A 23,218-nucleotide genomic window follows, 5' to 3' on the forward strand; every position below is an offset into this window, starting at 1 on the left:
ACAGGGCAGGCGGCTGCGGGGTGCTGGGCGGGACACGCAGCCTCTGAGGGGAGCGAGCAGCGGGGTGCGCTCCCACCCGTGGGATCGCAATCCAGAGAAGGAGCCATGCCTACCTGCGGTCACCTTCCAGCAGCTTTCTGTTTCCTTGATCCCCTCCTAAAAACCGCCCGCCATCCTTGAAATGAGGGGAGCTGCCGTGATGCCGACATGGGGCCACCTGGGGAAGTGGGGTACTGCCCAACAGGACACAAAAGCATCAGGTGAGCCTGGTCCGGTGAAGACAACATGGCTGCTACATCTCCACTAATAAATGAAATGTGCCCAAAGCACCAGTGCTTGGGAGCATTCGCTGGCACTGCTTGTTTTGCAGTATACGAATAGCCAGTGTGTCTCTGGACCTGCTGATGAACCGCTGTTAAGAACAAACAAGAAACCCCCAAACTGTAAGGCTCCATCCCAAAACTCCTACTGCACAAATTTAAGAATCGCCTCAAGTGGCAAAACAGCATCACAGTAATCCCCATATAACGGTGCTTATATCAGTGTAGCGTACTTTTATATAGGTTTAGATTTTAATATAGCCACAGCCAGAAGTGGAAATGGGAATGCATTCAACTGAATAACATACTGATCCTCTGCAAAACATCAAATATATCTGCTGACGCTTTTCAGAAACACTACTTAACATAAGCAGCAAGTTTCATATCAGGATTTTATATCAGCTGTTGGGTATAAGAGTAGTTTAGTTCCTACTGTGGTTTTAGCGCCCCAGGTAGTAAATGTCAGCAGGATCCCAGACCAACATCCTGCAAGTTATTTGCTGGCTGCTAACTCTATTCTGGCCTCACTAGCAGAAGTAAGGGCGAGGTAGCAAATTTTAATTCTTTTTGCACTTCTGGATGAACAACTCATCCCCTCATCAAGGGAACTGAAGCCGTGTGAGCGTTGACAAGGCATGTGGAAAATTGCTGTACATTTGCTAGGATTTTGAAATAAAGCCTCATAACTAAGCTTGGAGTAATCTGTGTTTGCACTGAGCTCCGCAGGCCTTCAGGAAAGCAGAATAAAATCCAATGTCCTAGAGCCTGCAGCTGAAGTTTCAAGTGAACCACTGAACCCTGGAGGCAGACAGGTCAGCACACACCAAGAGACAGTGGTGGGTTTAAGTATTCTTTGTGGGTCTTTGGAAAAATATCTACTTTTATCACTTGGGGCCACACATAATGTTGTTACTCAGATTTCCAGCCTTCACAGAAGGACTGGAAAGCATCTGATTAAAGCAATCAGATTACAGAAGCATTTGATTAAAAAGCAATGAAGGAAATTTTTAATAGAAATAGAAGGATTCAGGTGGCATCATATGAGGGTCTGGCCTTGCACCTTTAAAATTGCCTAACTTGTTTTCTTCATATTGGGCTTTTTTTTCAAGTCTCAACCACCCACAGAGAAATCTTTCTCACATAGCTTAACCCTCTGATTTCACTGAGCCTGTGTGTGTGAGGTGGGTAACTTACATTTTTTGGCCCCAGTTGAAACTCCTCATTTCAGGTGGTTTGGAATTATCTGAGCCTGAAAATGGATTTGAACTTATGCAGAATAATGGTATTTTTCGTACGATAATGCCAAAGGCTTTGCCTGTTCCGCCCTAGCTGTCCGAATTGTCATGAAGCACAGAAAATACCAGCCCCAAAGGAATTGCTCCTTGACATTTATGGGCTGCTAAAGTGAGGTAAGACCAAACCCTTCTGCTCTGGTCCTCCCAGGGAGTTGTCCAGGCAGGGAGCACTTCATCTATGCTTAAACCAATGAAGAACGTGAATGTGGATGAGAATAAGAATGTTGAAATTCATCAGTGCAAAGTCTAGATGATGTCAGGAAGTTATAGGAAATTCCCTACTGTAAACCTATATATGGAAGGAATACAGGGAAAATGGGCAATGTGGCTGAAGGGGCTGGAGATCGTCTAGCAATACATGTTGCACTGGATTTAAGTCCATTCAGACGGACAAGGAAGTCTAAAACAGGCCAGGTTAAAGAAGCTCCAGAAAGATCTATGATTTCAGGAGTAAAGGACATAAAAACATTGCTGAATAAAAATTATAAACTCAAAGTTGGAAATCAATAAAATTAGGTTTAAAGACCAACTCATGGTATTTTACATCTTATTATTAATTGGGGTAGCTAATTCTTCAGGCTCCCACATGCCCATGGTGCACTAATAAAAAGTAACCCCAAGTCAGAAGATACCACTAACATTAGTATTTACCTCAGTAACCTTTACCTCAAGGCAGAGGCTGTTACATAACTTTGTATTTTCTTTTATGCTAAATTGCTATTGCTACAGTAACCCCAAGAAAACACGAAACCAAGGATGTTTGCACAGGTGCAGCTGTGTTTGTTGTTGCAGGGTTTCTCTCGAGGGCTGCAGTTTGGAGGAGTGGATACAGGTGCTGGGGGCCGGCAGGGCCTGACAGCCGACCCCCTCGCCCCCTGCCCCTTACCTTCCTCTGAAAATACCTCTGTGATAGAGGCCTATTTATCGCAAAATTTAGCAAGGGGGGTTGTAATTTGAGGGGCTTACTGATGCCAGTGTGAGTTTTTCCATAGGGTTTCCATAGGGTTCAGACCCAGTTCTTAGGTCCTTATTTGCCTGTCAAGCTTATTTGCTGTAAACGTAAACGTGTACTTGCAGGATTAAAGCAGGTGTTTCGATTGCGTGGCTGAACAGAGAGGCATTTAAATGCGTGCTTAAATGATTTGTGAAACTGAGGCCTGGAAACCCCCCAATTTCTCCTCAGTGTGAAGGAAGAATCAACAAATGACATGAGAAGTTAGTCATGGAGTTCAGAAAATTACCTTCCCCTCCCTGAAAGGAAATTCAGAGAAGAGGAAAGTAAAAAAAGAAAAAGAAAAACAAACCTGAAACTCTCCTCTAGCACTTCATTTTTACAGAAAATGTCCCCGGTTTCCAGAAGAGTTTAATCTCTTTTCCAGTATCCACCAGAATAACAACCTCTCTCAAAACACCAGCACAGATGCAATGTCAGATGCGATGTTCTGACAAAGCAGGAAACAACCTTCGCAGTCCAGCAGGAAGAAGGTCAGATCATCTTGCCCCTCTTTCTGCTCAGAAAACCCGACGCTGCTGTAAGAACTGTGCTCGGATGTGAAAATTTTCCTTGTCCCATGGCTGCTCTTCTCTCAGCATGTGGAGATGGACCTACCTCAACCAGCAAAGCTCTGAGCCCAACGAGTGCCTGGCATGATACTGCAGAATGTCCGTTATATCCTTTCTAAACATTTCATTCTTAGCAATCTCCCTGTCTTTTGGCTTAAATGTCATGTTCTTCCTCCTTTAATTACAGATATAACCCCAAACTATGAGTTATTTCTCTAGTCCAGATATTTTAATTTTTCTTAGTGGGATGTTTGACACCAGGAGGAAGAGCAGCATGGTTCTCCAAAGGCAGCGTTCAGCGTTTTACAGTTCTTTCTAACTTACTATTCTCTATTCACACTATTTAGGTCTTTCACTGTTCCTTCCTTTGTGTTGTCAGATTTCTCTTTTGATGACTGAATTAACTATAATGGAAAGTTCTTTCAGCTGTTATCATCACTCCTGCTCTATTTTTTTTCCCCAGACAAAACAAGGGTACATCTCAGCTGCTGATGCACAGTTCCCGACAGCCCGTTATGTCCAGAAAAGCAGGCATTTTGGCAATGTCCCTTCACCCACGGAAATGGAGTCACCCATGGGTTTCTTCAAATTTTTCCAAGGATTCCCAGAAGTCCATTATCACTTCTATCCTTCTCACCTCCCTCTGACCACACTGGAGTCATCCTGAGCCCAAACCCCAGTTCAGGAAGGGTGAGCACAAGTCCTTCAGGAATCCCAATGCACTGTTTGAGTGCTGATGGCAAATAACTCCATGTGCCATAAGGCATGAAATATTTTATGACTGAAAGCAAATTTTAGTGGGAATCCTCCAGAAACATGAACGGCAAGGGGCTACCTTGGATGCAGTCCCGTCTTCCGTCAGGCACTATATGTTGCTACAAAATGGATGGAGGTATTGGAGTTGCTATTTCGATCTTGATACTGCACACTCCTCTTAGATTTTGCTTGTGCTAAGCAGCAATCCAAATATCTTTTTGGCTATATTTTAGGAGGTAGTACAGGTTCAACATATACTTTTGTGTCTAAAACAGTAAGAAAAATTGTTCTTTGCAATACCTGCGATCCCACTGCAAGGCAATGCTTGAGGAATCCTGATATTTAACAGGAGGGTGAGATTTCTAAAGAACTGGCAATATGGCCAGACTGAAGCAGGGTCAAAGAGGAAAGACATCAACAGTCTTTGAGACATTGAGGTTTATATTATAAGCCTGAGATAAACTGGAATTTACCTAAAGGTCTGAAAAGAACCCAAATAACTCCTTAGAGCAAAACTGTCTGTGCTCTGTCTTCATCCCATGGCAAGCCTAGTGAGGTCTGTGATTCCTGAACAGCTATTTTACCTGATTTTTTGGAAAAATATTCCTTATAATGTTTATATAACTAATTAACATTTAAAATTTTGAAGAAAAGACAACCTTTCTATGATTGTATTTTTTGTACAATCTCAGACAGCTTTAAAATTATCAAAGTTGTAGTGAAATATAAGTAGCTACATCAGGCCATTACCATGCAGCTGTCTAAAGATTACAAATGAAGGTAAAACATATCTATAAAAATAGAAAAATATGGATTATGGACTCATTATTGTAGAGGACACTCTCAGCTTCTACAAATTTCATTAAGGACTAGATTGTGATACACTTACCTATGTCAAGTGATGTCTTAATACTTCATTCCAATGGGATAACTCAGAGAATTAGGTATTATTCAACTTGAGAAAGGTATCACAATCTAACCTTAAAAGCTGAGTGCTCTTAATGCACAATAGCACCAGGCTCATTGTGGAGAAAATTAATGTTAGACTTTTGAGGTGAGTAATATTCATTGTTTTCCATAAATGATATTTTCTACCAAAAATCATCCGAGAAATTGCTTAACTTATATGCTAAATCCTCTGGGGGGGGGGGGGGGGCATGCCTAAGTGTCTGTTCCATTTAAAGGATATTAGCTAGCCAAATGAAAAATGCATGAATCAATCAGCAACAAGGACCTTGATCTCCGAATGAGACAATGCTGAGCTTTGAGATTTATAGTCTTGCTTCCAGAATTCCATTATTTGGAGGAACAACAACAATAACAATGGGAGATGACATCAGAATAGTGAGTGTTCTTCTTTTCCTTTCTTTTCCTGTTGATCACAAGATGCTGACTTCTGTGTCATTCACCCCTGTCAAATGAGTAAATGTTCAGTGCTTTAAAACATTACCACATGCATGCTCAGTTCAAAATAAAATGAGAATGTCTTGAATGGAAGGGCATTATTGCCACTTGCATTTTGCACTGCTAATTAGTTTATCCACAGAGCAATTACCTATTGCTTACTTTTCTCCTGTATTTCTTCTGCAGGCAGAACTCCTTTTGATTTTTACACATAGAAAACTGATTGTTGGGAGTCATACTGCACTGACGTAGAGCAGACAAGGACTTAATTCTAACCACTCGTGATTCTTGTTTTCCATTTCCCTGGACAACTGCAGAAAACATAATAGAGTTGCCCCTTAACTTTATGATATTAACTTTATGATATCTGCAGTGGGTGAAGTTCCTTCAGACATTGTCTGCCTGACAAGACCTGCCTAACAGGCTTAAACTCTTCTGCCATAGTGCCAAAAGTAAGAGAAGGTAACGAGGGGATTGATTTACTGGAGGAGGCAAGAGGGGCTCACATTAACGCTGGCTGGACATGGGGATACTCACATAATGTGATATGCTTATGACCATACCGCTGTGGGGTGTCCTTCCCCATTCAGGCTGGAGTTGTGCATCTTACTAGTGAGAAGTAAATCCTGTTTCAACCTGATTGCACAAAGTATGTGGAGGACCAGCAGAGCTTAGATGGGGCCTCTTCTAGAGTCCAGGTCCAGACCGACTTCTGGATTAAAAAAAACCCCAAAGCTCGTATGCCACCTTGAACATCACCACCAAAACACTCTGGTTGCATGTATATAGAGAGATGGGCAGAGATAGATAAAGTCTGGATGGAAATACTAAGAGGATAATATGTTCAACATCTAGATTATTAGTAGCCATTTATAACACTAGTTCTGATATTCCTTTTAGCATGCAGCCATATATATACATTTCTGGTAGGAGAAACAGGCCAAAATAGCTTACTGTGAAAATACGCATACATTTGAAAATGGCAGCAAAGATCAGATGCAAATCCAGCCCTAAACTCTCTCCAGACTGGGGGATATTTGGATTTAGGCTTTGTTCAGTGCCTTATCTTGCATGAATGGCTCCTCTCTGGGGCTATATCCCTTCTGTAAACATCATGGCATAGTTCAGCCTGTGAGGCAGGAAGGAAGGATAAAGGATATATCAGAGATAGGAATGCCCTTGCTCCCTTACTTCAGCAAGTACGGGTTATCCAAACCCTTGATATAATCTTAAGACGTGTCAAGATAACAAGTTAAACCTCTTTCCAAAAAAAAAATGGCATGGTCCTCATTTGGGATAACAGTGAGTTTAAAACAGAATATATGAAGTTAGGGAGGTAAAGCAAGAATTACATCACTTGAAACCTCCTCACATTTCAGGAGTGACTCAGTAACTAGTTATCTGCAATGAAAATGGCATCCAGAATGAAGCCACGGCTCTGTATACTAATGAATGTATAGAAAAAATAAATTCCAGTGTTAAACTGCAAAAGCAACCTCATTGGCATAGAATCTCTTCCCAGCAGCTTTGTACAACCTCTTACAAATAAATCTGCACAGAACATAACTTACTTATTCTACTAGCATAGAGAAAACACCTCCAAAGAAATTGGTATATATGCTTGCTAACAGATAACAATGCATTTTCTATATTTGGGTGCCATATCCAGTAACAGGAGCAAAAAAATACACATAAATGTTAGACCGGAGATAAATGTAGTAATAGACCTGTTGATAAATCCATACTTCTATGCTATTGGTTGACATGTTGTTGTGAAAAAAGTCAAAGTGCTGGTTACTAAACTGCAGCAGTGGTGTTGTTTGTAGCCATGAATGTATTGTGCTATCTGCTCGGTGATCTTCGGAGAGCGATCCAGTGTGCCACAGACAGAACTTCATTCAGTTCTTGGTAAGAAATCCACATCTCCTAGCAGGAACATAATTTAAACCAAGACTGATTTCTTCCACAGATTACTTAAACATATATTTTAATTCCCTTTCAGCCTGAATATTTATAACATATTACATTTGCATTTGCTTTCCTGGAAAAACTTTTGTTTAATGTGTCAGGATACATTTTACAGAACTTATGATGGAGACTATGAGGAGAAAACAACTGTCTTCAATGCTTCTGACCTGATGCAAAAGCCATTGGAGTCAATAGAGGAATTCCTCACTGGTTTTGGTGAGGATTAGACCATTTAATGGTCACAATATCTGTGTTTTAAATGATCTAATAGAAAATGGACATGGGAAAATTCTGAAAATTCTGACAGCTAAGAAACCGTCTTGCTTGGAAAAATATTAGATTTAATAATTTAAAAAAAAGTCAGATATTGTCCATTTTGTATACTTTGAATAAGTTATTATTATTTATTAGCATTACTGGGGGTGCTTGCTTAACAAGAAATTCTTATGTTTTCAGAGTTCACTTGCCCCTGCTGTTTGTAGGAGCAGTTTGCTGAGACCAGCAGTCATCCAGCTTTTCAGGTCATTTATTTCAGACAAACCAACCTTTCCCCTTCTGGCTACCACTGCTGTCCTGAGTGATGTGGCCGTATAGAAGGCACTTCAATGTAGGACATCATGGCATTGTCTGGTGGTGGTTAGTTGATGACTCGGTGCCATTTCTAGGAAAAGCAAGTGACAGACAAACCCAGCTGTGTATCTCATACATGCCCAGGTGAATCACGTTTTGGAGAGAGAGTTAGAGATAAGGGAATGGACTGCACACAAGCTCAAAATGAACCTGTAACCTTAAAGAAAAAGATCTCCATGCTTTATGGCCTTGAGGAATTAGAAAGTTTATACAGCTGTGGGAAGAAAAACACAACTCAGTGTGAGGGGACATAGTAAAGGTAAGCAGGAACTACGGTTTCCATTTTGTGGGAAATTCTGCCTTTTTGAAAGTGTCTTCCCTATTCTGAAACAGACTAAAATTTCTTCCCAAGTCTTCCTTGAAGTAAAATGCTAACAGAAAAAAAGTATTCAAGATTTACCCAAATGCTTTGCTTTGACATTGAAATTTTTAAAACATTTGAATTAAAATAGATTTTGAAATGAAAATAAAAATGTAACATCTTTATTTCGATCAGGAAGTTTTTACATTTTTTTTTGTAAGCAGCCTTCAAGGAGTTAACATTTTCCATGTACAGTTCTCTGTTTCTTTCTGAAAATTCCCAGACAGGCAGGGAAAATAGCTGGGAATGGTTACCACAGAGCTTTTAAAATATACCCCACGGCAGCAGGTAGCTACACATACAACAAGCCTTTACCAGTGCCGTTCTAACCTGGTCTCAGCACAAAGTTTCTTTACCTGCCTTCGTTGCTTCAAACGTTCTTCCAGACAGGTAATTGGAAGGAAGGGTCCATATGGTCCTGTTGATGACGCTCTTTTATTTATCAATATATTTCTACTGCAGTGATAATGTGACTTCAGTGCCCCACTGCAGATGGAGAAATCTGGAGATCTAAAGATAGGTTTCCCATTTATCAACATATTGTACTAACTTATGATGACTTTTCTTTTAGTTAAGAGCATCACCCAATTTCCAGCATGGTTACAGCTGCAGGAAAAGACTGGCAGCTAACATAGTAATGAGTCAGTATCTATTGAGATTCACTCATTACTATTAATTTCCCCGTTGCTTCCAACTGATTCAGGAACTACTTATGGAAATTCTTCTTCTTCTGTCTTACTGAAATCCAGCACTGTTGCTGTCAAACCTGCCAACAGGCACAGCAATGCTACTGTGATAAAATAAGTCCAATTCTATCCCAATCTTGCTTTCCTAGGGAAGAACAGAACTCATTAAATAATTATCAACTGTGACAAGAAAGTAGCTGGCCAAACACTTGCTGCTAATCTAGGCATGACAGCAGGACTATACCTTTCAAAGCAGTAATTAGCTAGATGAACAACAACATAAGTACCAGACAATGACATGGAAAGGACTGTCCCTAAAGGACAGATTCATCATACGTAGGGTTTAGTGTTTGTGTGACTTATGAATGTTATTTTGCAGTATACAATTACGCTTCTCTTCTGCTGCCTTTCTCTTTGTTTTCTGCACAGTTTATGGAAGGGGACAGAGAGAAAATCTGGAGCTGAAGCCACGAGAGAACAGGTGATGGAAGCTCTGCAAGGCCTTCCTTATGTTCATGAAACGAGAGTGGCTGCATAGATCTCACGGTAGAACACCACCATCAGCCTGCACCCCCATCTTGTGGGAATAAGAAATCTGGTACTTGCACCCTGCTTTCATTTTATGCTTGGACTGATACTCACCTGGTGTTTGTAGATTAGGTCTAGTAATCCTCATGACTTTTCTTTCTCAACAGGGCAGATTCTTAGTTGGTGTAAATTGGTGTAACGCTATTGAAGCTAGTGGAATGATATGGATTTATCCATGGCATACACCAAACCAGCAGTCGGCACCAGTGCTAGAGGTGTTGTCCTATCAGCTAACAGAAATCACAAGCCCAAACTGCTTCCATTGACTGCAATAAGCAGGGCTACGATTGCACCTAGAGCTGATGCTGAAATTGCATGCAGCCAAACTTCTTTTCAACTGGACTGTTCAAGTGCTTAAAGTTAAGCATACACATAAGTGTTTGCAGGATTAAAGCCTCCATTTGGAATGACAGAGTTAATCCAAATGGAGATGGATTAGCTGGCAGGGGGCAGGTGAGGTGGTCAAAGGCACATGCAGTTTATCATATGGCTCTGTAATTTACGACATGATTATCACAACTACATATTTGGTGTGGGGATATAGATATACATGCACATATGTATACACAGAGCCAAACTTTTTTGGCACAGGGGCCACACAGTCATTTCAAATTGAGACTCTGGGCTGCACTTGTTCCAGGACTGCTTGTCTGTTGCCAACACACTGAAGCGCCTCAGGCTTCAGTCTGATTCTTTGTTTGCTTGCCCATTAAAGTTCTTATCCCACACTCCCTTTTGGCAGAAATTTTTGTTGTTTCTGCTTTATGCTGGCCTAGGCCCTTCTCTTGCCTCTGTTCCTATTAACCTATAGCAGTGACAGCCAGGAGCAAACTGAAGCAGCTGGTTGGAGATGCTACTATCAGACTGCGAAACAGCTGTTGTGCAGAGGGGCCACCCTGAAAAACTTCTATTACAGCACTGCTGGGCCGTATTTTGGCCATTGCAGACAGGGAATTGGGGAAAGAGAGCACTTTCATTTGCAGATATTTAATTGCTGAAAAATGTAGGGGTGTGTGCGGCATCTTTATTGGATGTCACACAGAAGTAATGCTTTCCAGGTATTTTTTTGGCACTTTGTGTCATTATCCTCTTACTGCCAGCATGCAGTGGCCCCATGCTGCAACTCAGTGTGAAACTGATTTCCAATTTTTCTGTTTAAATTAATATTTACCAGTTGGTTATTTTTGGCAGACTTTTATTGATAGCATTGATTCAAGACGAATAGCCAAATTCAGTTCTTGGTTACAGCAGTATGACATCTGGAGTTAACTCCGCTTTTATCAATGTCACTAAGAGCAGGCATGGTAATTTTTCTGTCTTTTTAGAGCGTGACATTTGCCTTGTCCTTACCTATAGATAAGAGTTGGGCTGCAGTTTTAACTTTGGAAAAGTTGGGATACAGCATTGAGTATAGCTCTGAAATTTATTGATTGGGCACTTCTCTAAGATACTTAATAGTACCTACATCTTAACCTTTGGGAACCAGTCACTTCAGAATACCATTATGTATGTGCAGAAATAGCTCTTACGAAAGCAGTATAAATTAGACCTTCGCTATCAGCTAAAAAAAAAATTATTTGAGTACTTTTGTATCCATCATCAATCAGGTGGATTAATCACTTCAGAGTTATTTTAGCTATTTCTAAACTAAAGATGTAGCAGAATCATTGACCAGGGCACAGGACCTACACTGTAATTTGAATGGACTTGTAGCAAGTGAGGTACTTGACGCAGCTGCGCAGAATTTTCTGCATGTCCCGTTGTGTGTGTGTGGTGTATTGCCTCCACATCCCTGTAAGTGTACAACAGCCCACGTGGCCTAGACTGAATCCACTCCGTTGGATATTGATACAAATAAATACCTCAGCTATGTCTATAGAAAAGCTACAAAATTGCATGACAATGCCTATGTAGTTGGCATGCGAGCCTAAGCACTGTTGTGTGCGACTCACATTAAGAGCTGTACTTTGAAGCACATTCCTGTTTGTCATCTTAAGGGTGGGAAATCACTAAAAGGACAAAGTCAGCCACCAAGGCTGCCAAGCTAAGTTTGCTGTGACATTGATAAATATTCAAGCCAATGTCTTTCAAATGTTATTGTGAATCACCTTTCCCTCCTTCCTTCCCCTGCTTCAGTCATCTTGCTGGCTCAGAATATTCACCTTTGTCTCAGACCTCAGCTGCCTTCACTTTATTGCATATGATTGCTATTGTCTTTGTCTCTTTTATCCGCTTCGCTGTGTCTCATTTTCCTAAAGTACCTGGCACCCACTTTTCCATAACACTGTTCCTTTGTTTCAGGAAAACATAATTTCAGGAGGCAGCAGAAATACAGTTCCAAAGGCCACAGGGTGACATCCTCTCTCACCTGATCTTTATTCATATCGGGGTTTAATGGCATTTTTTTTTTCCATTTCTCAAGCACCCTGCAACTCCCTTCCTCCCTGACAGGAAGGCACATTTTATTTCTCATAAAAATGCTTTCCTACCAATCTTCTGTTCTTCAGAAGTTTCAGAGGCCCTTCTGTTAAATGTTGGTTTTCTCATGTGGATGGACCTGTTGACCTGGTTGTGGTTTATTACTGTTTTGACATTTTTTCCCCTTCCTAAATTTGGAGGAACTTAGACCCTTTTGTCATTTCTAATCTCTGTTGTATTGGCTTCAGCAGCAATCTTCCCAAACTCTGTTTTTAATTTTGTGGTAGGAACAATTGAGAAGTTTCAATATCTGAACTGGTTGGCTTTCTAAAAGTAGTATTTTTAACATACAGCTAATCTTGTGTTTGTGGTTCATACATAGTCTACCTGCCTCGGATATCTCTGACAAAAAAATGTAGTTTCTCTCATTTCTACCAAGTCAGAAAAGGATGCTGTTATACAGTCCTTTATGTACACTTTCTCAGCTCCCTGATGCACTAAAAAAGGGCCCTCAATCCATTGAAATAATACAAAACCTCAGTTGCTGATGGAAGTGGTATGTGATTTTCTGTGTACATTTTACACCAGAAGGTACAGTGCCTATTGTACATCCCCATTTAAAACTCAAACACAATGGCTCATGCAGCTGGATGGTGACCTGCCAATGAAGTTTAAGACAGCATAGACTTCCACGTGAATCTGCAGATTAATGAGACAGAGAACTATCTTCTTTTTTACCCACAAAAGGCTACTTGCACATTCAGAATGTGCTGCAGACTAAAACCAAAGTTCAGCTCACCACAGGAGTAGAGAAGAAACACACACAGGATACACCTCAGAAACAGCCCAGCCCTTATGGAAAACTCCTGTGGAATTTAACACAAAATGATAAGCTTTTTGCAGTTGTGTTTTGGTTGGGTTTTTTTGTGGGTTTTTTTTTGTACCATCCTATAGCTCAGATACCTCTGCTATTAAATTCTATACAATGGCTCAAAAAAGTTCATATAAAAGATGTAATGCTCCATAGGTTTTAGAGTAATTTCTGCAGTGTTCTGTTACATTTCTCTAGGACCCCCTTGTTTCTATTCCAATTATGTTATCTAGAACTTTTCATAAAAGACCTATCCTGTAACAGGCCCTTTCCCTCTCTCTCCATTTTCCTTTAAGTATAACAAAATATGTATGGAGATATATATTACGACAGGTACTTTTTACAATTCCATGATTTTAGGTGTACTGCCACATGTGGCAAAGGCATTATTTGTCTTTTGGCTAGCAAGCTAAGTAAACTAGTAAGCAAACTGTCAAAACCAGACAAATATAAATAGCAACTGCCTTCTCATCTTGATTAGGCCAATGAAACAACACTAGTGTGGAAGAGGGGGAAAAATGAGCTTTCAATCTTTTTTTATTATAATTTTGAAGCAAAGCCCAAATTATAAACACTTACAGAAACCTTTATTTGTGAATGTCCTCTCAGGACATTATGTTGCAAGGTGAACTAGTTGTGCAAGGGTTAATTTAGCTCCTCAAATAAATAGAAAAAGTCTTCAGGAAGTGTTTGGCACATCATAGTCCTACACTTCTGATGTAATTCTTACATATCTGTCCTTCTGGAATACAGCGGCAGTAGTCTTAGGTATTGATTCAAGGAGTTCCATGAATATGGGCTGCTTAATATTTGTCAATGGGCACAAAGACAGCAGGTACTTCAAAGCTGACTAATCAGCTTTTAAGGTATTTTTGTTGTCTTTTCTTTTTTCCTCTCCTATCAGTCAAAATTTTCACAATTTTCTCTTACCCACCTCTTACCCTCTTATGACTGCACCCAGTGAGCTCCATTAGAGTGACTGTTTCTGTGTTCCCACCCCGTTATCTCCTGAGCAGACCCTGGATCCACCTAGAGAGGGGCAGATTGTGGTGGGAATTTGGACACTGGAGACACGGACAAGCTGCTTACACTCTGCCACATCCAGTGGCAATGCCAGTGGGATGGTGATGCTGTCAGGCAGGTGGCTGTGACAGCCTGATCGCAAATGACCCAAACTCAGAGCAAGTTAGACTAAAAAGGAACATCTAATTTATCTCAAGAGAGGCTCAGAGAGCAGAACTCTGCACAACCCTTCATCTGCTTCTTCCTCATCCTGGGGCTTGATGGGGAGAGCTGAAACAGAAGATTAATATGATCTGGTATCTTTATAACCAGAAAGTGGTAATCCACCGTGGAAAGATAGTTCAGACTATTGTTTGAACTAATAATTAGAGGCCAAATTAATTTGAAATGGACTGGAGAAATGGCAGTAATTTAAATAGAATTTTTCATTTTAAAGGTGACCTAGTTACCTATGTTATAACAACATTGGATTCACTAGTCCCTGTTTGTCATGGTCATGGCTTCAAACATGAAATTGTCTTCACATATGTCGCTCAGAGGGAAAGGAGCTGCAAGAAATTCCATATGACCTTATGATGAGCAATAAAATTACAGTGGCTAAAGGGATGCTGTCTAAGAAATAGCTTTCATTACTCAGTTTTTGCATTTACAAAGGTAGTGATTGAAGTAAGTAATTCAACATCTATGAAGGCAAATGCTGGGTATAATAAGAAATGTATAGAAGACTAACAGTTAAAGTAATTGAACCAGTGAAGGTCCCATGGTCTATTATTTTTTTCTCTTCTATGAATTTCATAGAGTAACCATGTTTTAATCTTAAAGAGGCAGGAGATGGAAGCATAAACCAAAGTGGCAGGCTTTAGCTTATCGATTTGAGACAAATATTTTTAGTCACTGATTCTTGACACAAGGATTACCCATGCCAGCTTTCGTGGCTTGAAGAGAAGGGGCCCCAGAAAGGTTTGCTGAAGTCAAAATGTCTTCAAAAATGACTCACAGAAAAAATAAAAGTTACAGCAATCCTCCTTGAGATGACTAACTTGATTTGTTAAGCAACAATTTTGTGTCAGTTTTGACTCATCAAGAGCTTATTTAGCTCATGAGGATGCCTTTGATGGTGTAAAAAGATCTCTGAATACAATCATAATTCAATACCATCCAAAGCATCATCAGATGCCACAGAAAGGGATAATTTCAAACTCCCGAAGTGTTTATGTGGATAATGTATCCACTTAGTTTTATTATCAAACCTTTATTTCATTCCTGAGACTACAATATTTTGTCTTACTGCTTTCATGATTGTTTCAATTCATCCGATTTCTGCATATCTTTGAGTATTTACTTTTCATTTTTTACATAACTCCCTTGAGAAGCAGCTTTGCGTTGACTCATTTTCTTTCTTTCCTTTCTTTAAGAAAATTTTGTCTCTGTGGATTTTCTCTGAAGATGTTTGGAATTGATGAGCTGTGATTTCAACACTTCCCAGACTGACTTGAGCAGTACAGTCTCATTCATGTCACGAGTGTGTTTGCTGAAGTTGGTACTATGAGTCCAGCTGAACACAGTTTTCAACTGCTAATACTGTAATCCTAACACACCTTCTTCTCTCTGTCTTTCCTTTGATCATTTAAAATATTTCTTGAAGTATAGACAAGCCCTACTCCTCTTCAAGCACTGCAGGAAAAGTACCATATTAATCTTTGGGGATGCTGATTTCTGTTTCTAGTTTTCTAGGGTTTGGAGGGATCCTGACTTTCTGTTAACACAGTCATTATCTGGGACAGAGTTTATGGTTGATATATTTGTCCATGCACTCCTGTTTTTAATTTTATTATTTTAATGAAACAGATTAAGAGAAATGAAAATGTATTTTTACTTTCATTTCATATTTGCACCAAATCCTTGGGTGGATCTAAACCCAGCTATATTACCTGGATCTGTTGCTGAATAGCCTCATTTTCTCTCTTATATATTGGGATTTTCCAAATTGTTGTCTTAAAGAACATTTGCTTTTCCATCTGGTCAATCATGTCTGCTATACTGGTCCCTCTACATGCCTGGGCCCTACAGTCTGTTTACCCTGTGCAGTCCAGGTGCCCCAACCACATGTGTGGAGTCTGACAACTCCCAGTCCCTTCCTTTCTCACCACATTCACAGACTTCTCAGTGACGTAAACCTGCAGGACAGTCACACTTGAAGGTAAAAGTTCCCCTAGTTTTATCACTATTATTATTATTGCCATTGCCATTCTCTTAACTCTGAAAGCTAATAGGCACTGATAACGGGCAAGGAAGAAGCAAGTACTTATCCAAAATGTACTTGTTCTGAATCTAAAATACTTTCACAATGTAAATCTCCACAGTGCTAAATACCTGAAATCCCTGATCAGTTCACACTGATAGCTTATTCTCTGGCTCTGTTCTGGACCACTCCAAGTACATCCCCAAAACAGAGCCCTGGCAGTTTGGCAGATAGTTTCCTCCAGAAAGCATTCCCAAAGGCAATACGGACAAGACTGCAATGCATTATCTCCTTTCCCCATCCCCATGACATTCAGGCCCTACAGGTATTCCCCTGTGCTGTATCCCTGGGCTCACAGCATTCTGTCAGTGGAACTAGCACCAAAGGGGCTGCAGCCTAGGGGCCACATTATTTCATAGACTTTGAACAAACACCACAAATTAAGAGTGCCCAAAGATGAGCCTGCATGAAGTGACGGCCCAGGGGACACAGCCAGCCTGCTGCAAAGAGCGCTAGGTGTGGGCAGCGTAGACGGGAGCCAGACTGAGCCCCTTAGCCCTGGGGGCCAGGGCTGTGCCCCAGCTCCTCTCCTAGTAGCTGTGTAGACTCAGCCAGCAGCTAACCGCATAGCTCCCAAACACATTTTAGCTCCCAAGCACGTGGTTGAGGTGCAACTTCCTTTTAAATAACTATTTTGCTAAGTGTAAACGTAACATAGTAGTATCTGGCCTGATAGCTATCTTCCTATTAACCTAAAAGAGGCACAAGCCTACTTTCATTCAAAGCAAAACTCCCAGGCTTTGACTACATTTTTTTTTCTCCCCTGCTAAGCAAAAAAGATCCCAAACAAGCAAAACCACCACCAAAAAAATTCTTGCAAGGACTGGGAATTCCCCAAGTTATTGATTGTAATAAAAATACTCTACATTCGGTTTCATTTTCAAATGCACTCTGTACCCGCAGCTCTCGCTGGTACCAAATGCAAAGCTGGGAGAGCACTGCATTTCTGTATAAACACATCTGGAGGCCTTCTAGCTGCTGGTGGTGTGACGCCTCTCAGCGTGGGGTCGCTTACAAATATTTAGTACTCTGCTGGACCAGATTTCATCTTTCAAGAAGTAAAAGTGCCTGTCATCTGATGATGGATGGTGGCTCTTCTCTCAGTAAAAGTCTGTGTAGTCTCAGCTTCCGTCCATGTAGAAAAGCAGTCACAGAAGGAAAAGCAGAAGAGGTGGTTGACAGAGAAACCACCAACTACGTGGACGTGAATTAGCCTGCTGAAAGATGAGCCCTCGGTCAATAGGGAACACCAGAAAAGGGAATAAGAGGAAGCTGGTATCACTCCTACTCCTTCCACCTGGATGATACTTAAAGGCGGCTCTTTGGTTTCCAGAATCCATCCACTCGATGATTTTTAGAGCACCGTGTGCAACCAAATCATTCATGAAGTTAAACTGGGAGAGTAAGGTAAGAAGGTAAGAACAATATTAGTTATAATTAAAGAGGCCCTGAAGGTAGCAGAAGAATGAACTCTTTCCTTCCCCTTCTCTCTCCTTCCAGCTATTACTTCATTTTGTAGGAGGCAGAGATTAGAGGGAGGAATAGTGGCTTGCAGCAAAAGGAAGAAAAAGGGGAATTATGACGCACGGAAAATTGAAGCTTAAGATATCTGCATATCCAGGAAGGCAATTAAAAAAAGGGGACAAAAAATAAAAGAGTATTTGAAATACGTTATACACAGAAGAAATCCCAGCAATGCAATTAGCCAGTTACCAGATGAAGGTGGTAAAATCATTAATAATGAAGAAAGCCATATTCAATAAACATGTCTCTCCTCGATTTTGAAAAAGTAGGATGACAGCAGTATCATATCGGGCAGCCAAAGTCTTTTTCAGTCCATTAGTAACCAAATAGGATGGTAAACATCTACTTGTGATAAAAAGCTGTAATTCATCAGGCCCAGATATCATGCACCTGAGGAGTCTCAAATAGTTGGTGGAGGAGATCCTTCCTTCCACACATTAATTTTTAATGGGTCTTGAAATAATATAGAAATTCCAGAAGACTGGAAGAAGACTGATGTTTTGCCAGTATTCAGCAAGGACAAACACGATGACCTTGGTAAATATAAGCCAGCTAACCTAACATCAAACTGGAGAGGAGGTGAGGGGGGAGCAAAATAATAGAATACGGGATTCAACTGATAAAGAATGAAAGGACAGGAAGTAATTAATGCCAGTCAGCATGGTTTTATGGAAAATAGGTCTTGTCAGACAAACCTCATTAGATTACAAATTTGGCTGAAAAGGTAACTGCTTCAGTGCGATATACTGAGACATTTGTAAGGCGTTTGATTTAATTTTGCAAAACATTCTGATTAAAAATAATATTGTGCGGTCTCAGTGAAATACCCACTAGCAGAACAGCGGTCTTATTAAGTGGCAAATCTCAAAAATGAGTTATCGCTGGGAAGTCATCACTGAATAAATATATTTTTAGCAAGGCTGGAAAGGGGTCAGTCTTAGGCCTGGCACTTGAGCATTTTTGTTGCCGGGTTAAATATAAATTACTGTTGATTGTACTGTTAATGCAATCTTTGCACATATAAATAGAAAAGCAACCAATATGTATATAGATGTGATGTTACACCTTTATACAACATTGGTGTGGCTACTGAGATGCCATACAGTTTCAGTGATCGTATGTTTAATGAAGCTGAAAAAAATCAGAGGTTTGGAAAATAGCTGCAAAAATCATTATTAGAACTGAAGAAAACGCCTTACCATGAGAACTTTAGAGAACATGCAGAGATTGCTTGATTACAGTGTGTAAATACCTGCATCAGCAGAAAAGCAGCTCACCCACTTTCCTTTTCCAGCACCCCCAGTGAGCTGGGACAAAAGAGTTACGCAGTCTTAGGGCCCTTGTCACCCCAAAGGGTGTCTGTTTCCACATCAGTAGCAGGATAGGTTAAGCACGGCCCGGTGGCAATGGGGTGTCCCTCATGTCAGGAGGGGTGCCTGACCTACTACACACGGCAGCACTCATGTAGGTCGTCTGCATCTGTGAAGGCTCCAAGACTTTTCTCTTGCCTGTAATCCCTCTCCAAGTAAAAGGGCAGATAACATGACCCTGGATAACTCAGGAAGTGTCCTGGCCAATTATCTTAGGGAGCCTCAAGGAGTTATCAGAGGATCAAAGACCGTTCTCTAGTCTTCAACGCAGAAAAGTTGCAGCTAGACGACAAAAGGAGAGGCAGGGGAAGAATGTGACAACTTAATGATGCTATAGTAGCACCGGGTAAGATCCTCAGCTTGAGCGAGCAGGTGCCGTTCCTTCAAAGTCAGTGGAGAGATGCTGATTTACACCAGTGGAAAATCTGACATTATATTTTTTTATTTGCTTGAGTCCTGCCGTGGCTCCATAAGCAAAGGTTAATGCAGGTCTGCCAGGGGCAGGCTGGAGTTAACACAGAATGGCAGTTGTGAGGTTGCTGATTCTGATAAAAGCAAATTGTGAACTGCAAGCATCTGAGTGTTGAGTGTCACATTCACACCTAACAGCTGCCCTTGCCTGTTCCCCACAGTCATCCAGTTCTGTCATCATGATATGTTCCTGAAACCACATTTGTGCTGCTGTCACTTTTTGTCTTTGGAAATTTGTGTACAGGCTTTCTGTAATGACATACTAAAAATGCTTGTAAACTTCAAATGAGTGGATTAAAATATATTTGACCCAGGCAAATCACTTCCATATATTAGGCAGAAACTTGAGTCTTTGCTTCTTCTAGGTCTGCACTCTCCCCTGTAAAGACTTGCAGTAGGGATGTTAATATTTATAAAGTTGTAGGAGGTATCTGATGGGTGAAGGCGGTGAAGCGTTTGATGAAAAAATGAGGAACCTCTTTCTAGATCACTCGTCTTTCACTATCACAAATGTCTCTAAAGAGAAGAGACAGATGTCTCTATGGGGTTGCCCGGCTTCTCTGTTTCCACCAGTCCTCTTTGGTTGGGAACAGCTTGACTGTCAACAGAGCCAGGGCATCTCTAGAGCATTTTTGTCTGTGTATCAGTACTGGGCAATGTCAATACTGTCAACATGTCAACAATCTATGGCATAGATGTGGAAGATAACACGAGGACAGATTTTGAATGTCAAGCCCAGGCCCCTCCAGGGCTGGGAGCTGGGAGCACACCAGCCTGAGAGACGCACCGGTGACACGCCGTGCTTGGAGCCCCTACTGAATTCTGAACTCATTGTCATCCCTGAACTCCCACCTTGCAGGTTATTTCCTAAAAGTGATTAACTGCACTTTTCCTCTTTGAAAGGCAGCATTTCCCAGCTCCTGCTGAGTTTTTACCTTCACACTTAATCTCTGGTTCGCAAAGAATAATACAGACTTGCACTCACCTGCTGAAAAGGTGCAAATCTCTGAACCCAAGCTACCCATAAATTGCCAAGATACCAGAAGCAGCTGCCTAGCTACAGCAGGACAGAGTTTAGGGTGAGCCATGAAATCTGCCCACAAAGCCTATTAAACCAGCTTACGCTGAGTTTTTTGTTACTTGGACCGCAGCACGGGACGTGCTTCCAGCTGCCCCAGCTATCCTGTTGTCAGCACCTGCACTGGCCAGCTGAAAGCAGCTGATGGTACCAATAGTTTTGGAGGAAAAAAAAAAAAGACAAAAAAGACAAGGTTAGTAAACCAGATCTCTCTGGAAATAATTGCATTAAATATAGAAAAGGTTATATATGGTTTCCTTTGTCCTTTCTCTCCCCGTAGGCTGCTGGCCTATGATCATTCCCTGTACCTACCCCGTAGCTGATTTTATTGTTTATTCCTAGCTCACTCTCCAGCTTGCTCGGGGCCCTGTGTCTTAGCGAGTGACTCCCCGCTCCCTTTCCAAGTTCAGAACCTTTCTGCTAAAGTCTGTGGTGACACGTAACACAAAAAGACAGCTTTGGGCACAGGGTGCGCAGCCGTTCCTGGAGAACAGAGTCTGCGGTTCGGCGGTACCGTTTCTGGAAGATTAAGTGATTAAACTTAACTAAAAGTGACTAACAGGGATGGATCTTTTCTGTCAAATGTGCACGGTTTTCCATAGAGCGGCTCCAAGGTTGTGAGTGAAGGTTAACAGCTCTACTTCTAAAGACTCCTTAATTTTAAGAAATTCAAAGAGCAGGCATGACACTTTGTTCTGTGACTTTCTTAAACCTATACCCTACTTCACATCCTTTCATGAGCCATCATCTTTCATATTTAAAACAGACATAACGGAAGTTAAAAAAAGACAGGAGATGAGAAGTACAAGTCTCTGCAGATGTAAGGTATAATTTAGCAAAGTATCATTTTATCACCCAATCCTGCCAGGTCCTCAACATATCCTGCGGGGTACAGACTCCTCCACTCATCTTGTGAGCAGTGGGGAGTGAGAGCACTCCAGTCTTTTTCTGGTTGCTTGAAACTCCCTGGTGTCGGGCATTTATTCAGCAGTTGCATGCATATTTATATGGCTAAAGCCTTGAGAATCTTCATAAACTGATTAACAAGTCTGTGTTTTGCAATAAACAATATTTATTTAGGCATTCAGACCGATTCATAAAAACCCATGCTCAGATTATCTGATGAACATGGTATGAAAACACAGATAAAACAGGGAGATCCAAAAGAGTATGTTTTATTTACAGGTTTTGTATAAATATAGAAGGAGGGGGAACAGGATAAATATACTAACAAAGTAGCTACAAAACTGTTTTCATTAATAACTTATCAAACCAGTTTTATTTCTTGAAAACATCCAAAGTAAGCTAAAAGCTATGCAGGCAGCTGGTTGAATTTCTCCTGGAGGGTTTGAATGGGGCTGCAGGCCGGTGCTGAATTTCACTCTTGAGAATAAGTTCATGCATTATCTCTTGGAAAGCAATGTTTTTCAGGGTGGAATAAAGCCTATTTAGTAAATTATTATTTTTGTTTTTAAAACTAAATGACTGTTTATTAAAAAAGAGAGCTACTGAAATACACATTTTTCCTCATTACCTGAGGCATAATCAAATTGTCAGCTGTTCAACAAGGGTGATAATGTGGAGCAGGAGTGTGATAACGTTTGCCATCATCCCAGCTGGTTCCCCCAAAAAGAAACCTCCTCACAAGCTTCTCATCAGTGAACCTACACGATCTTAGAGAAGCCTATGGCCCAGCACAAAGGATTGTTTAGAAGTGATCTGGTAACGCGTATGAGTTGTTAGACCTCTTTTATTTGGACACAATGTTATTTGAAACAGAAGTTAAATCCTGATTTCATTAAAGAACGTAGGAATTTGTCATTGACTTCAGTGTGACCAGGATTTCACGACTGGAGTATATAATGCTATATTTTCAGATTTCGGAAGCAAATGCTGAATCATTTCATTTTACCACTGTCTACCAGTACTAATGTAGAAAGAAAAAAGCTGAGAACTTTTCAAAATAGCTTATAATGTTGTAACAAGATCCAGTAGCTGAAAGGACAACTGGGCATATTAAGGGTAGAGATAAAGCATATGTGTTTAGTAGTTTTTTTGGTAAAACCACTTATTAAGGACATTTTAAAATCAAGACTGGCTGTTTCCTTAAAGTTTTGCTCTACTTTGAGCAGGAATTAGTTCAAGGAATTCAATAGCTTGTGCAGTTTAAGAAGTCAGAGTAGACGGTTTTAGGAGCTGTGACTCTATTTGTCTACCTATAATTGACCCATCAATTAATCAAACTGGATTGGACATAAGGGCAGTTTCTCAGTTAACGCTAATTCATTCATAAAATGAATACATTATCGATTACTATTTTTAAATATACTTAGTCGTAGAAATGCCTATAATTAAGAGTCCAGACCTCTGAGCTAGACATCCATGATCTACACTTGAACTGGGATACGGAGTAAATGGCAGTCCTCGCGCGCAAGATGCGGTACTTGGTTAGTCAATTAGATACTGCTTTTATTATTCTAACTGGATACGCTAATTCCATCCCTGCTGTCTGTAGATCTACAGTGGGTCATGATTAACATTTAGCTCAGTGGTAGAGGGTGATAACATATTTTACAATGACTGAACCTAT

General features: G+C 40.7%; 1 protein-coding gene across 1 annotated transcript in view; it reads left to right on the plus strand.

Moving 5' to 3' along the window:
* The first annotated feature begins 207 nt into the window (after positions 1–207).
* Positions 208–23,218, plus strand: part of SMYD2 (SET and MYND domain containing 2) — a 55,636-nt gene continuing 32,625 nt past the window's right edge. The window contains exon 1 of the mRNA XM_009330218.1: positions 208–260. Within this exon, the coding sequence (XP_009328493.1) occupies positions 208–260 (53 nt within the window). The remainder of the gene's footprint in view (positions 261–23,218) is intronic.

Source organism: Pygoscelis adeliae, unplaced genomic scaffold (genome assembly GCF_000699105.1).
Source record: "Pygoscelis adeliae isolate BGI_AS28 unplaced genomic scaffold, ASM69910v1 Scaffold308, whole genome shotgun sequence".
NCBI classification, from domain to species: Eukaryota; Metazoa; Chordata; class Aves; order Sphenisciformes; family Spheniscidae; genus Pygoscelis; species Pygoscelis adeliae.